Source organism: Pomacea canaliculata, linkage group LG7 (assembly GCF_003073045.1).
Source record: "Pomacea canaliculata isolate SZHN2017 linkage group LG7, ASM307304v1, whole genome shotgun sequence".
NCBI lineage: Eukaryota > Metazoa > Mollusca > Gastropoda > Architaenioglossa > Ampullariidae > Pomacea > Pomacea canaliculata.
In genome coordinates, this window is record NC_037596.1 from 21,047,213 (window position 1) to 21,064,246 (window position 17,034).

At 38.6% G+C, this 17,034-nt stretch overlaps 2 protein-coding genes across 3 annotated transcripts; both read left to right on the forward strand.

The window, feature by feature from the left end:
• The first annotated feature begins 3,372 nt into the window (after positions 1 to 3,372).
• LOC112569032 (C-type lectin domain family 4 member M-like) lies at positions 3,373 to 8,213 on the forward strand. 2 transcript variants are annotated; one of them, XM_025246681.1, is made up of 5 exons: positions 3,373 to 3,506; positions 3,710 to 3,795; positions 5,335 to 5,425; positions 5,914 to 6,116; positions 8,091 to 8,213. In XM_025246681.1, exons 1-4 carry the CDS (start codon positions 3,452 to 3,454, stop codon positions 6,081 to 6,083), a joined length of 402 nt encoding a protein of 133 aa, XP_025102466.1. In that variant the 5' UTR covers positions 3,373 to 3,451; the 3' UTR covers positions 6,084 to 6,116; positions 8,091 to 8,213. The 2 variants fall into 2 exon arrangements, with proteins under 2 accessions (XP_025102466.1, XP_025102465.1); XM_025246680.1 differs by lacking the exon at positions 8,091 to 8,213 and adding an exon at positions 6,477 to 6,656.
• LOC112569030 (C-type lectin domain family 4 member M-like) lies at positions 8,101 to 11,554 on the forward strand. Its single transcript, XM_025246677.1, has 5 exons — positions 8,101 to 8,214; positions 8,373 to 8,458; positions 10,151 to 10,241; positions 10,721 to 10,940; positions 11,373 to 11,554. Exons 1-5 carry the CDS (start codon positions 8,160 to 8,162, stop codon positions 11,395 to 11,397), a joined length of 477 nt encoding a protein of 158 aa, XP_025102462.1. The 5' UTR covers positions 8,101 to 8,159; the 3' UTR covers positions 11,398 to 11,554.
• The last annotated feature ends 5,480 nt before the right edge of the window (positions 11,555 to 17,034 follow it).

Here is a 17,034-nt window from a genome sequence, read left to right on the forward strand (position 1 = left end):
CATTTTAACGAAGAGTACCCGAACTAAAGTTCTGCAGTAATTATAAGTATTGTATATTATATAGCAATATATATGGATTGTTTAATAAAAGAAAAAAAAAACCTAGCTTGAACATTCCGACTTCATTCATTGATGTGCATCCACACACTGAGATGCACACAAATGTAGATACTTATTATTTTCCTTTCTTTTCCATGCTTACCGACGCCCCTTGTTTTCTAATAATAATGGTCGAAAGAAGGAGACTACAAAAGTTCAATCTAATTAATAAAAGACACAATTTTTGTTATTATCTCGTTTTTCAAAAGTTGCTTGATTTTATGTCTACTATTAAAACAATATTCAGATGTGTTCGTTATATTCTCGTAGATGAAAGAACTTTTTCGAGGATAAAAGCTAGGCCACTGCTTACAAATACGTATAAATAACTAAGAGAAAATGTCTGACATTATATATTTACTACTTGGAACAAACAAGTTTACACGATGCTCAGACTTTCCAGTAATTTATTGTCCTGAGGTCTTCCCTCTGCCTGGTGTCAGTAGATTATTTCTACACATGGTGACATTGTCATGTAGGTGTCGCTGTACAGTGAGAGTGCTAGGCCATGAGCTGTCGACGTGTTGTCATGGTGACTGCTAGTGTGGTTCATCAGCTGACATCTAAACAGGAAGTGAGCATCCGTCCACCTCTTGAAGTGCAGGCAGCGGAAAGCTGTTATCATCATCGTGACACGAGCTTCCGCCTCTGGTCTCTAAAAAACTGTGGCCAGGGTAGGACACGAATCTGGCGACGGGTGACATCTTTAGACATCAGTGTGACGTGGGTCTTGTTACACATTAACTAGTGTCACTGACCTTTTATAACATATCTAAATATCAATGAGAAGCTATTCAAACTGTGGTCTTCTGTCTTCTCCCACCGTTTGGAATTCTCTGCCCCACATTCCTTTGAGCTGTCTGTGCGAGTGCATCTTCCTTTCTTTATCTCCATCATACATTTTGTTTAGATTGTCCATGATGTCATCTGTTTGCTGGCTGCCTGTTGGTTGTCTCTTTGTTGTTTGGTTTGTTTGTAGTCTTTCCTCTACCCTAAGGAACACACTCTACGAGTAAAAATAATAAGACTTGTTGCTTTTTTTTATCTCCATTTGTAGATTCACTGCGCCACCTTGGTGAGATCGCTTCTCATCAAAAGCTATTAATGAACATAAGGGATTTAAAGAGGAAAAAAATAAAAGGAAAAATAAAGGAAAGTAAAGAAGATAACTACAAAGGAAATAAGAGTCAATGGCCAGTATATCATGCCACTCATCACAAACAAACTAGCAGAGATAAAAGATAAGTGAATGATGAAAGCAAGATACAAGCCACTATATCACGGCAGAGTTCACAAAGTACAGGAGATAGGTACAGAGGAACTGAACAGAGGAGCAATAGTGTACTGTATGTGTCACACCAGTGTTCACAAAGCAATGCAAGGGGGATTGACAGAAAGATAGAAACCTCAGACAATGAACAAACTGAAACTATAGGAACGATATGTTCTCGTGAAGTCACGATTGAAGCAATGGTGTGACCAGAATGTCGGCGGTCGAGAAGTGGCATTGCAAGGTGAGGGTTGGACGTAGCTCTTCATTTTGTGTTTAGACCCTAAAAGTCACACAACCACCAAACAATGTTTCGATTACCATTGTTGCTTACCAACATCAGTACGAACCAAATATTTTTCATGGCGCTACTTGAAACAACCAGCCCTGCCGCATATGGAAATTCGGTGATCGTACAAACATCGCTCATTTTCATTTCAAAGTATTTTTTGCACTATCAGGAACAGAAATATCAGTTTTAAATCACGATAAAGAACATTGTTTCGTCATGTGTTCAGAGTTTGTCTGTGTTTTGTGTGACGGGGAGAATAAAGTGTATGTCGTCAAGATAAATGGTACCCGGCACCATCAGCAGCCTGATGCACGACGACTGTATCTGTATTGCTCTTATTGCCACACAATAGATTGCCGGTTGTATTCAAATTCAAAAACGCAAACCAATAGAATGTTACATGCATAACTAGAAAACGGTTTACAGCTCACAGCCCTAGTATAATGTGTCCAAAAATGTGCAGCAGTTACGATGCAAATGTGTGGACAGGTGAAGTCTACTCAATATAATTAATTTAGTATTAATTACAAGCTACTAAATAATTTCCTTTTGTCAATTTTGTCCTTAGCTCTGCTGAGGAGCCAGTTGGGTGAAGCTGACCTTCGCAACAGCATCATGCGAGGACAAACTATTCGCACTTGCAATTATTGTGCATTGGACAGGTCTTAAAAATTCAAAAACTTCGCATCTTTATCACATCTCAGATTCTACGGGAAATGGCACAATAAAAATAATACTCTTATTGACACTGTTGTGTGGTCCTTTGTTTCCCTATTGAATTCCTCTCATTCTCTTTTTTTTACGCACACACAAAATTTGCATTTTGGGTTGATTCTATAGGCCATGTACCATTCCTTTTCTTTATTCTGCAGTAAATTGTGATGACATCATATTAGGCTTGAAATAACATTTTTCTTAAAACTTTCCTACTTTTTTCTTCGATTATTTGATTTGTTTTGATTGTTTTGATTTATCTGACTGTCTTTGACTATCGTTTTTTTTTAATACAAACTAAATACAGTACAATTTCGGTTTTCCTTGACTTCGATTATTGTCGATTTGTTCCACGAAAATTTGTCTCGGACTTCGTCGGGTGCCCACGTGACCTCGTTGCTAATTTTGAGAAGACAAAGGGCGACCAAAGCGTCCTGCTACTCTGTGGCCTTCTTTCTTCTTGTGTGAACATCATCCCGCGTGTCTAGCAAAAGGATTATATTGTTTTTCAGTGTCTTGTGGACTTTATTTATTGCGAGTGCTAATACTACAATCACATGTAAGTGATTGCTGCGTACACAGTATTCGTTGTCAAATGTTTACTTTTTTTTCAGTTTCAAAATGTCCGTGACGTACATTAGACAAAAGTGCATGTGATACAACAATGTTTGTTGATGTTGGTCTTTTTTTCCTTTTTCTCAGTATTTTCTTGTTTTTACTTTTTTCGTAGTTTCTTGCTTTAATCCTATTTGGTTTCTTCCTTTTTCTTGTGGGGGGGGGGGTCCAGTTTCTTTCTTCCATGATTTGTATATTTTTTTTCTCTTTCTGCTATAGTGTAATGCAAGAATATAAAAAAGAAAGAAGTGATAAATTCATAAATATACGTTCAGCATAAAAGGAAGAGGTCACGATATACAGTTTGCGGGAAAGGCATTGAGTTCCATTGCTTTACTAAGCAGTAACAAAACATTGCTGGGACCATATGTTGTTTTTCTAGTGACAGGAACCGTTATCTGTGAAGATAAAAGCAGGCTGACGAGAAGAGTATTGAGTCTTGAGAGTTGAAGAGAAGTGACATGAATTCTGTCGTTTTAACGGCTTTTGCGTTTCTACTTTTACATGAATGCAGCGGTAAGTGATGTAGCTGCTAACATCTCAGTATATTCTAAATAGTTAATCAATATTTATTGTAAATATTTAACTTATGTCTAATGATCTTAAATTATCACACAAATACATGTGCTCATGAATCTAAAAGTGTCTACAAGTCAGGACATGAATACACGTGACCACATATCTAGAAGTGTCTACATGTCTCAACTGTGTGACTACAGGTCAGACCTGCCCCAATGACTGGACTTACTATGAAGGGTCGTGTTACCTCTTTGTGAATGACAACACCAACTGGTATAACTCCAAGGTGAGTCCGTAAGTTACTGACTGACATCATCTCGAGAATCTGCTTGCAGTACACTATGGAGAAGAACACTATCAAGCTCCACACTATCACACACCACACCACGGAGTAGTACAACATCCAGCAGCACTCTATGACACAAGAAACTACTAAGCAGCATACTTGGTTTGTTTAGTATGTGTTTATGTGTAAATTCCGACATGAGTATTACTACAGTAAATGTTTGATTTTTTTTCTTGGCTGGTTCTCATTCCTTGTGACAAGCACAGCAGGTCTGACAGGACTCGATGTGACTCTCTGACCTGTGACAAAGTAGCTTTGTCACATATGACTCCTCTGATATTGTGTTCACACTGCTTACTTTCGCTTGTAAAATTATAATGCTCCAAACATTGAAAAGGTTTTTACACATAATAATATAATGTAATTTTTTTTTCAAACCTTCCAGGGAACTGTGTGAAATGGTTATATTTTTACATCGCTTACAATACCAAAAAGGCTTTAGGTTTTCTAGGTAGCGAATTTACACCATACACAATTAAGTTGCTTGAGGTTTGAAAGCAATATTCTGTTTAACTCTAATAAAATGAAACAAACATTCTGACATTAGATAATTAACCTCACTAATAATTAACGTAGTGATTTCGTCTCATTATACGACAGGTCTTTCTGTAGAGAAAAGTTTCTCTTGTTTTGCTAGAAGCAATGCAAGGAGCACCGTAGAACGGTTGACCCTCTCATAATTACTTTTCTTAAATTGGGGATGTGGAGGTGGAGATTCGAGCCCGACTGGCGAAAGCCAGCCAGGCCTTCGCCTCACTCAGGAGCACATGGAAGGCAAAAAACATCAGTCAGAAGATCAAGCTGAGAATCTTCAAGTCAACTGTGATCAGCACCCTCCTTTACGGATCAGAATCATGGAAGATGACCAAAACCATCAGTAACAAGCTTGTCGTCTTCCAAAACAGATGTCTCAGGCGCATACTTAACATCTAACACACCCTCCACAAAAAGTTACAAAGAACCTCCTGGTGTATCAGTTCTAAACGAGTGTGCTCAAGCTCCTTAATATTCAGCGCCTTATGTCAGGCTGATGTTGGAGAAAGGTGTTACATAAATGCTTTTATATTATAATTATTTTTACTTTTGTGGTCATGGTAAATCTTGACAAGTGCAGTGGGCCTATGAAAAAATTTTAAAACACCTCTTCCATAATATCAGTGATTTTAGCTTTAAATGAAAGAAACCAATATTCTGACCACTGTGTCATAAGGGTCAACATCCTTTTGAAATTACATGTATATCCCTGAAGAATATCTTCTACAGTTTACATTTGTGACTTGACCACTGTTAAAAATGACAGTAAGTCAAACTATAAACGTTTTTGTCACATTAGTGTCAGTTCATAATCCTGATACATCAGTGTTACAAGTGTGGGATAATGTTACGTCTTCCACTGTCATGTCACTGTCCAGGAAGCCTTCCGCTGGCTCAAATTTACCCCCGATAATAATCATGATGACGATGATGAATTTGTTTCAGACCATCTGTGAAACTCTTCGTTCCCACCTGGTGGAAGTGACTTCTGCTGCAGAAAACAACTTCGTCACCAACATTGTGAAACTACACAGAGGTGAAGTTTGTGTTGCTGTCCTTTGTGCTGTAGTCATGCAGGCTGTGATGGTAGTTGATGTACTTATATTGCTAGTGCAGCTTGCATTACATTCAGAAAAGCATTACATATATCAATAGTTATAGCGATAGATTAGTCTACGTTACAGTTAGGAAACGTGTGTTTATATTAATAGTTTACATTACGGTGGGGACACCACCTGTTGGTTAGGACGATGAAAAAACTATTGCCTTTAATATTGTTCACCACTGTGTATCATTACTTATAGTTGTCACTTTGTAATGTTACCATGAAGCTGTTTCAAATAAACCTTAACTTCAAAAATGGTGAAATACCTCACTGGTTACATTTGCGGTTCCAACTACAGTTTAAAAACTGACTTACCCTCACACAATTATTTGGTTCTTTCAACAAAGAATACTACTGCATTTAAATTAATGTCATATATTTTCACACTGCCTCTATCGTTGTTATTATTTCTCCCACAGTTGAAAACATTTGGTCAGGCCTGCAGGACTTTGCAGAGGATGGTAACTTTGTGTGGTCGTCATCACTACAGCCACCTGATTACACCCACTGGCATGCAAATGAGCCTAATGACTCCGGAGGTAGAGAAGACTGTGTAGAGTACTGGCGAGTGGAACGACCGACCATGTGACGACTACAAGGGTTACCCCTTGTGTGAACAGCTGTGAGTGTGCCCTTTATGTAAACAGTTATGCCCCCTTGTGTTTTTATGTGTTGTGGAATCCTCAGCATTCTGTTGCACAACGACTGTAACTGTCTTTTTCTTGTTGCTCACATGTCAGAATAGATTGCCGGTTGTAATAAGCCGTAAAAACCTTTAGAGCTCAAAAACCTAAAACAAACAGAATTTTAGGCTCGTAACTAGTAAATAGTTTACAGATCACAGCCCTAGTATAATTGGTCCAAAGAAATTCGCACCAGCTAGGATGCAGATGTATTCGAGGTGAGCATTTACAATCTTCTACAAAATTTCCTACAAATTGCAGTCTACTCATCAATCTCATATTGTCGACTTTGTCCTTAGTGCCGCCGGCGAGCCAGTTGGCTGAAGCTGACGTCTGCTGGAAAAGCAAGCAAAGACAACAGTTCGAGCTTGCAATTTATTGTGCATTTAGCAAGTCTCCAAAAATGAGAAAACTTTGCATGTTTATCTCATCTCAGATCTTACGGGAAATGAAACAATAAAAATAATACGTTGCGTGCAGAAAAGGTTTAGTTTTTTTTTTTTTTGTCTTTGTCAAATTCCTTTCGTTTCTTCTCTTTTTTCCTACTCCACACAAAGAATTTGCACTTTGGGTTGCTTCTATAAGCCCCGTACCCTTCCTTTTCTTTATCCTGCAGCATGTTGTGATAAAGGATATTAAGTTTAATTTAACTTTTGGCTGAAATCTTTCATTTTGTTAACTATTTGATTTGTTTCGAATGTATTTTACTTTTTTAAAAAAAAAACAAAAACAAACTAAATACAATGAAACTTCGGTTTTCGTAGATATCTAGTATCGTCAATTTTAGTTTTCTTAGATTTTTTCCCTCCAAAAATTTGGTCTCCGTTTTCGAAGAATATCCACGTGACCTCGTTGCTAGTTTGAGATTGTTTTTGTACCTTTTTTAATTGATTGCGAGTGTTAATACTACAATTGCATGTGATTACTGCGTATACACAGTATTCGGTGTAGTGCGTTTTTTTCAGTTTCAAAATGTCCGTGACGCGCGTAAGGTCAAATCACAGGTGCTCAAATGTCATTGCCATGTTGTTTCCCTTGCTAAAAAGTTAACCCTTTCCCTTTAGTTCTATATGGGACAAAACAATGCTACAAGAGCCAGCTGCTCTTTACATTAGTATTTTATGTTCATTTTATTTTAATTTCTTAATCATTTTAGAATTTCATACCATATATATTCTCTTTAAATTGTACTTTGGTATACATTTGTAAGTGTCTCAAACGAGTTAATCGAACTTATATTTATTTATATTGAAATAATTGCCTTCGTTGTGGCTTTCGCCAATTGCTTTTGGACAGATATTCTACGAAAACCGAGGTTTCACTGTATCTTTTCAAACGACAGCCATCCTTTTGGGCTTGATTTCTTCGTCCTTCGACCTATCTGGAAATTTAGGCTTCATAAGATGCTGTACCAACACTTAGGCAGTTCTGGGACCTCAGTTTCTATCTCATGAATTATTGAAGTCAATCGTCAGGTTACATGGTCCCCGGCACGACAGTCGGCACGACCCGTGATTGCCATTGTCCGTAAGGAGGTATCAGAGCTTAAAACAACCATAAGACAGCATAGGAAGGATGGAAAAATAAACAACAGTACTGAATAGAAGACAAACATCAAAAACACAAAGAAGGACTAAGTCATAACAACTTATAATATCGTTATTCTGCAGAGGAAGACAGGTGGGAAAGTCGCGAAAAGCGGAAAAGGGGGATGGGGATGGAGTGAGAAAATGAGGTCAAAAGACTTTCATTGTCGTTAGGAGTAATACCTAAAGCAAGAAGTGTGTTTTCAGTGCACATTTAAAAGGTTCAATTATAGGTAGGTTGTGGATTTACAAAAGGAAGAGCATTCAATTGTTTTACTACACAGTGATAAAACATCCTGTGACCATATGTTGCTGTTCTGGTGACAGGAATCGTTATCTGTGAAGATAAAAGCTGACGACACGAGTCCTGAGTGTTGAGAGTTGAACATCAGTGACATGAATTCTGTCGTGTTGACGGCTTTTGCTTTTCTACTTTTACGAGAATGTAGCGGTAAGTGAATGTCTTTAATGGGCTGTGGCTACTAACATCTTAATGTGGTAATTAATTATTATTCACTGTGAATATGTATTTTACGTCTGATGATTTTAAGTTAGCACGTCAATACATATCTTATGAAAAGTGTCTACAAGTCTCAACTGTGACTACAGGTCAGTATTGCCGAAGTCTCTGGACTTACTATGAAGGGTCGTGTTACATCTTTGTGAATGAGAACAGCAACTGGCATGACTCCAAGGTGAGTTCCTGAGTTAATGACTGAAACATCATCTCGAAAAAATGCTTGCAGCACACTATGGAGCAGAACACTATCAGCTCCACACTATCACACTTTACTGAATAGCACACCACTGAGCAGCACACCTGCTTAGTTTTTATTGTGTTTCTGTGGAAATCCTGACATAAAACTTCAATATTACTACAGTAAATGTTGAAATTGGATTTTTGGCTGGTTCTCCTTCTCTGTGACAAGCACAACAGGTCCGACAAGGCTCCATGTGACTCTGACTGGGACAAAGTAGCTTTGTCACTTCTGACCCCTGTGATGTTGTGCTCACATTGTTTACTTTTCTTGTAAAATTATAATTTTCCAAACATTGACTTCTTGACAAGAATTTTAACACATAATAATGTAATGTAAGGTTTTTCAAACCTTCTAGAGAACTGTGTAAACAAATTACATTATTTACATCACTTGCAATACAATACACAAGGTTTTAGGTTTTCTACCGAGGAAACATTCACCTTACACCATTAAGTAGCTTGAGTTTTTTTAGGCAATATTCTGTTTATCTCTCATAAAGCAAAACAAAAATTCTGACATTAGATAATTAACTTTACGAAGAATTAATTGAGGGATTTCCACTCATTATGCATGTCATTCTGTAGGGAATGGTTCCACTCCTACTCTGCTAGAGTCAATGCAAGGAACACTGTAGAAGGGTGTGGTTGCTCTTGTGATCACTGTTCTTAAACGTGGAATTGATTGTTATTACAGTTTTTGATTTAGTATTAACAAATATTAGTTTCATTTATAATATTGTGTCTTTAAAGAACACTAGGCATCAGAACTTTTCTCCTTACATGATAAATGCTGGCACTAAAACAGCTGATTGTTCCTAAGCACAAGGTTTCTCTCCTAAAGTGTAGACTTCATGTTGCTGTGTCTGTATGAATTGCTGTGCCTGTGTCTTCATGTTTGTAAGTCTGTGTCTGCATGTTTGTATGTCTTCATGTTTGTGTTTGTGTCCGCAGTTTTGTGTCTACATGTTTCTGTGCATATTTGTATCTGAATGCTACTGTCTCTACATCTTTTATGTTTTTGTATGTTTCTGTCTTTGTATACTTCTGTGACTGCATGTTTCCTCAAATCAAGTCAAACTTTATACTGAATAAATACAAGAGAGAATATGTGTTTTGCTTACAATACTCAATACAAGAATAGAAATATATAGTATAAAGGGCAGACAAAATACTCATAAACAACATTTAACACACAGACACCTACACCTTCTTATACACATAAACCTCCTGGTGAATCTATTCTAGTGCACGGGTGCTTTCAATTATGCTTTTATTAGAATTATTTTACTTTTGTTATCATGGTTAGTCTTGACAAGTGCAGTGGGCCATGCTAGAACTTTTATAACACTTCTTGGTAATATCACTGATTTTAGCTTGAAATGGAGGAAATCACTATTCATCCCTTTGATATTCCATTCCTGAAGAGTATCTTCCACAGTTATTGTTCACTTTGCAGCAGTTAGAAATGACACTAATTGCAAATCACAATCTTTCTAATGCAGCAATGTTCAAGATGGGGCCTAGTGTTACATCTTCCACTGTCAGGTCACAATGTTCACAGGCAGCATTCCACTGTCTGAAACTTACCCCGATAATAATCTTGATCACTATGATGAATTTGTTTCAGTCCATCTGTGAAACTCTTCGTTCCCACCTGGTGGAAGTGACTTCTGCTGCAGAAAACAACTTCGTAGCCAACATTGTGAAACTACACAGAGGTCGAGTTTGTGTTGCTGTCGTGTGTGCTGTAGTCGTGCAGGTGGTGATGGTGCTTGATGACAACAAACAGAATAAAGAAGACAGACGCACTGATATCAATAGTATACAGTAGGGCTAGGACAAGCGTACTTAAACCACTAGTTCCCATTACAGTTCAGACAAATGTACTTACATCAATAATTTATATTGCAGTTAGGAAGATGCCAAACTATTATCTTTAATATTGTTTACTGCCTTGAGTTATGACTTGTGGCTGTCGCCTTGTAATGTTACCATAAAAGCTGTTTCAAATGATCTTTAACTTAAAAGAATAAGGTCAACTACCACACTAATTACATTTCCTTTTGCCATCTACAGCTTAAACCTTGACCTATTGACATTAGCACTAGCATTTGGTTCTTTAAACATGGACTACTACTGCACTGAATGAGCATCTTATATTCGCAAACCTCATTTGTTATTGTTTTTTTTCTGGCAGTCACAAGCGTCTGGACTGGCCTGCAGGACTTTGAAGAGGATGGACTCTTTGTCTTCTCGTCATCACTACTCCCACTACAGCCCACTGACTACAGCCACTGGCAGGCCAGACAGCCAGACGATGGTCGCGGTGGTGAAGACTGTGTAGAGATTTACAGTTCTGGCGAGTGGAACGACAATGACTGTGATGACTCTAGGAGCTACCCCTTGTGTGAGCAGCTGTGAGTATACAGTGATGTGGACAGTTGTGTGTGTGTGTCCCTTGTGTGAGCTATGATTATACCCGTTATATCAACAGTTGTGTATATGTCACTTTTGTGAAGTTATCTGCCCCGTTTCCCTCCCGCGTTTTGTAGCATCATCAGCAGCCTGATTCACAACAACTGCATCTGTCTTGTTCTTATTGCCATAGTATTGCACTGCTCACATCTCACAATAGATTGCTGGTTGCATTAAAACTCATAAACACAAACCAATAGAATTTTACATGCATAACTAGAAAATGGTTTACAGCTCATAGCCCTTGTATAATAGGTCCAAAGAAATTTGCAGCAGCTAGGATGTATTCAAGGTGGACAGTTGCAGTCTACTCAATAATTTCGTATTAATTGCAAGGTACTAAATAATTTTTATATTGTCAATTTTGTCCTTAGCTCTGCTGAGGAGCCAGTTGGGTGAAGCTGACCTTCGCAACAGCATCATGCAAGGACTAACTATTCACACTTGCAATTTTTGTCCATTCGACAGGTCTCCGAACATTGTTAAATCTTGACATCTTTATCACATCTCATATTGTATGGAAAATGGCACAATAAAAATAATACGCTTATTGACACTGTTGCGTTTTCCTTTTTTCCCTCTCGAATTCCTCTCCTTTCTTCTCTTTTCCTTTTTTGGATGATGCACACACAGAATTTGCACTTTGGGTTGATTGTATAAGCCCTGTATCATTCCTTTTCTTCATTCTGCAGTAAATTGTGAGGACATAATACAGTGAGTGAAACTTCGGTTAGCGAACGCCTCGGATAGCGAAAATTTCGGATAACGAACATCCACGTGAACCACACGTGACCGACCAGCAGGTCATCATTCGCGCTCGAGACACAGTTACGATCGGTCGAGCCTTATCTATGCGCTTCCTTCTTATTTAGTGATTTATGTGCTTTATTTTAATAATTTTAATAAGATAATCCTCAATCATGGCTCCTGTCTTCTTAGGGTGAGAGGAAAGGGAAGGAGGATTTCCCAAGTTCAATGATTAAAGAAATGTGTGCGAAGTGGAGGGAATTGCAATTGTTTGTAGAGAAGTCTTTCACTAGCAGTGTGATAGGCAATTGGAACCTAAACATGTTCAATGATAATGTGATGTCGTATTACCGAAGTTTTACACAAACGGCAGAAGCAACCGACACTGGACAAGTTTTCTCCAAGTCACCCCCGATTTTACAATGTCACGTGCTCATGGAGGGGTAATCCATGCCGTAATTCTACACTCTTTCAGTTGTCTCCTATCTGAAGGTGTGTCCCCTACATGCTGCTGGTCAGCCACAGTTTCTTCTTAACTATCATATCGATGATATCCTTCCACACAGCCCTGAGGTAGTGTGTTTGGTAGTGTATCGGGTAGTCCAGCACTGCACGGTGCCTCACAGAGCACCTTCCAGTGCCCTCTGTCTCTCCACTTCAACCTTTGATTCCAGAAACCGCTGTGTATGTATATATTTTGTTTCCGTTCATTGACATTCACTTAGTGAATATATTTCTTCTCCCACTTTGAAGACTTTCAATGACATCCGAATACTCAGCTCCGTGAACAAAACAAATACTAATACGAACGACTTGCCAATCCAAGTCTAGTCACTGACTTGCCTGATCTTTAACAATTGTTTCAAGACGAGACGCTCCTACACGTAAATTAATGGTCAGATGTTAGTTTTATATGTGTTTATCGACTTGTTGTTAACATGACTGAAAACCTCCACAACTAGTCACAAGAGATGTCTGATATTTTAAACTCTGTCTTAAATTATCAAAATGAGGAAACCCTCATCCCGTTTCTTAAGGTGGAGCTACTTAAAGACCTATTGAGACCTATTGAACTAGAAACAGTACCCGGATGTGTTCAGCGATATTGTAACATTAACCTGTTAGCAGCTCAACAGCAAACCTTTAAAGTCGATAAAAAACGGCTTCTTTGTTCCCAAGTTAACATTCTTAAGATCGAACATGGAAGAAGATAATGATACGAGAGTGTGATATATTGAAAGATGCATTGATTTTTAACCAAACTAAAAATATAATGCTTGGTTCGACCCGAAAAGAAAAATTGCCTCATTGTATCCACCTGAGCTGACAATTATTCCAACGCTAGTGTGTGTGTTCTCGACCTTACTAGTGAGGTGTAGGTGTCTGATGCAATGCTTTAATATTTAGCCGAGTACATATGTAGTTTGTACAGAGTTTACTCAACGCTCAACCACATTAAGATCTTCAACTGTATACGATCAGAAAAACTACTATCGCTGGCTATTCTTAACTATTATATTATTGTAGGTAATTAGTGAAGTACAACAACAAGAACTTATGAGCCACTCTACACTCAAATCCTTTTCGTATGTGAGCTAAAGTAGATGTTTGTTATTGCCTCTTTTTCCGTCTTTGCATTCTTTCTTACCTACTTTTATTTTCCTTGATTCTCTCTTTTCTTTTCTCCCAACTCTTTAGCTCTCATTGTTTCATATACTACCATTATAAGTGTTCCCTACAACAAGAATAATTTCGAGTAAAAGCTCACGTGATAACTTAAGAAAATAGTTTTAAACATTTACAAAGAGGAAACGAAGACATAATTTCAAACTAAATAAAAATTAAATATCTAATCAGAGAAGTGAATGAAGAAAATGTAATCATTAATGTTAGTGCAATAAAGAATGGAGATGCAAGAAAGATTAGAGCCAACAAGGTAAGCAAAACAATATTTCATTTATACGAAAGCATGTTGATAATGAGGCAGACTGGAAGAGTGACGACATAATCATAACAGAAAGAACTTAGAATAATATAGTATCGCCGGCTTTCTCACAGCTGTGAGCAGTATGTCATGTCTCACTTCAGTCCATTCTGTTCTTCAAGGATTTCAAATATTTTCTGCAACAACAAGGTAGAAATATTTGAAGACTCACCTGCTCCAGTCACGTGTGGAGACATCACCAGTAGAGCCACTGTTACCTGGCGACGAGGAGATGGAGTCAGCATTAGAGAGTGTAAAGCTGACGGTGTCTGTAGTCCTGGTGCTGCCTTATACACCGACTACACACTCAGCAGGTCACCGCAGTCCACAGAGAGTCAGCTGACCCTTGTCCCTGATTACCGACGTCACGCGGGTCTCGCTGTCACGTGTCACGACTAGCCACCTGTGCTCTCGTCATCAGACGTAAGTCTACAATCATCCCACTGTGCCTCTTGTTTCGCCTCTTTTTGAAAGACGGTTAAATAAAAAGTCAAACATGATTTTTGCTACTCTGGAGATCAGACTCTTACTGTGCCTCAGTTTCACACCACACATAGTGAGCCTGTAAAAACATAAACTGTGTCAAGATGCCAATGATGTCTGTGAGAGATAGAAGAACGTTACTGTACCCTTGCATCAAGCCACGTGACCAGCTGGTCCAGAAGAACATAACAGGACTCGTGCAGCTGCGTCCATTTTCTTGGACATTGTTTCTCTGAGGACAAAGGTCAGAAGTCTTTTACACAGTCCCGTTACGTCCTAATAAATCATTGAAAAGAGAGCATTATGATATCTCCATCCAATGGCAGTTTCAAGGTTTTTTAATTTTCTTTCTTTTTGCGCAACAGAGCCCAAAATGCTGGACTGTGGTGGAAAAAAGCTAATTCACTCCTGGTAAATTCCTCAATGGAAATATTGCCCAGTTTGGCAATCCCATCCTTGTGTGAAGTACGCTGTGATCAGGCAACAGCTCTGAAGCTCACAGATTTTCGTCCAGGGACATCTTTTTTTCTTTTTTTATTAAGAGCAATTTCTGCAACTTAACTTTCAAATCTCTTACTGATAATTTTTAGGCTATCTTCTACTGACACACTGGTAAACAAAGACATGAAATAAGACATTCGTCAGAGTTCAGAGGGCATTGTGACAGCGTGATAGCAAAGTGAAAGGTATTCAAACTGTGGTGTTCTGTCTGTCCCACCGTTTGGAATTCTCTGCCCCACTTTTCTTTGAGGTGTCCGTGCGAGTTCATCTTCCTCTCTTTATCTTCAACATGTGTTTTGTTTAGATTGTCCGTGGTGTCATCTGTTTGCTGGTTTCCAGCTGGTTGTCTTCTGTTCGGTTTGTTTGTAGTCTTTCCTTCACTCTAAGGAACACACTCTACAAGTATAATAATAATAAGAACAACAACGCTTGTTGCTGTTTTATAACAATTTGATCATCATCATCAAGAAAACCAATATTCCTGTGACTTTGTTTAGTTCACCCGTGTATTTAATCCGTGAGCCGCTCGGAAATGAGCCAACCACCACAGTAACTACTTCTACACTTTTGCCAGAAAGTTCCAGTATGATCATCATCACGACCTTGTGTGTCATTATTCTCGTCTGGTTAAACATTAAATACTTCAGGTAAAAGCGAGGATGGGAATATCTGAATATTTGTTGCTGCAGCCTTGATGAACTCTTGATTGTTGTTTGCAGGGTGCGCTAGATGAGAAATAAGCAGAATAATGTTATCGCGTTTTGCAGATGGTCTCTTGACTTTCAGGCTGGAAACTTTTATATATATATATACACACTTTTTCTTACAGGGTTAGTTACTTGGGCTGTCTGGTCACTAAGTGAATAGTCTCAGACCCGCAGAAAAGCTAGGTGCGCCGGCGATAACAAACAGCCCGTGTTGCCTTTGCCTTTCTACATTTGTACTTCCATGAAGAATCAAATCACATTAAATCAGACTTTATTGTCTGTACAGGAGACCCAGGACAGAAATTGTCTTCGCTCACAAGGGCAGGCATACATACTCATACAGACATTTAACACACAGTTGGAAGTAAAGATACAAGTAGTTTGGATCTCCCTCAAATGGTAATGAAATTCCAATACCTAAAATTTCTGTGTATATATTAAATAAATAAGTTGGCATTGCAGATTGCAACGAAATGTCCGAACTCCATTTTCTTCATCCTCCTAGTTCTAGTTTCTATGTCAAGGCTGTGGTGAATGTACTGACTGGGATGACTTTAGAAGCATGTCTTAATTTGGACGACTTAGAAACACCATCTCTTCACATATCTCCTTCTGTGTAGATTGCACCGTTCCATCAAAGCAGTCTATGTTTATCCTAACAACAAACCTTGGGTGACCAAGGGCCTAAAAGCAGTGCTTAACAAAAAGAAACATGTGTTCTTCACGGGTTCTGCCCACGACAGAAAATTGGTACATAGAGAGGTCCATGATGCCATCCGTTGGGTCAAGGTGAAGTCAAAAACAGAGTCTCAGTTTGCTACAGGTAACATCCGAGTAGCTTGGCAGGGACTCAACAACATGGTCATTATTGACGAATGAGTTCAATAGACCCAAGGGTATCTCCATGCCTTGAGTTGCTATCTCTGACATTGGTTAGTGTCAGTGTGGTTCTCGTACAGTCACGATTAAAGGAGGGACCATGATGTCGGAGGTCGAGAAGTGGTATTGCAAGGTGAGGGTTGGACGTACCTGGGCATTTAGTGTTTAGACTTGTACAATCACACAGCCACCCATCAATTTTTTGATTAACGTTGTTAATTACCAACATCATTAAGAAAAAAATATTTATCATGGCGGTAAATGAAGAAACCGCCCCTCCCACAGGTGGAAAGTCGGTGACCGCCCAACCATCACTCATTTTCAGTTAAAAGTAGTTTATGGACAATTAGGAATAGAAGTATAAGTTTTAAATCACAATAACGAACTTAGTTTCATCATGTGTGCAAAGTTTTTGAGATAGGGAAAAAATGTGTATTTTTCGTGCATGGTACCCGGCACAACAGTCATGAATGGCCATTGTCCGTAAAGAGCATGTTCTTAACGGTTCAAACAAGAACAAGACAGCATACGGAGGATGGAAAAATAAACAGCAGTACTCAATATCGAAAACACAAAAAGGAACCAAGTAATAAGAACTTAGAATATCGTGATGTTGCAGAGTAAGACGAGTAGGAGAGTAGCAAAAAGCGGAAAAGGGGGGATGGGGATGGAGTGGGGAGATGGGGGACACAAGACTGGCATTGTGTGGACTGTCGTTAGGACTGATGCTATTTT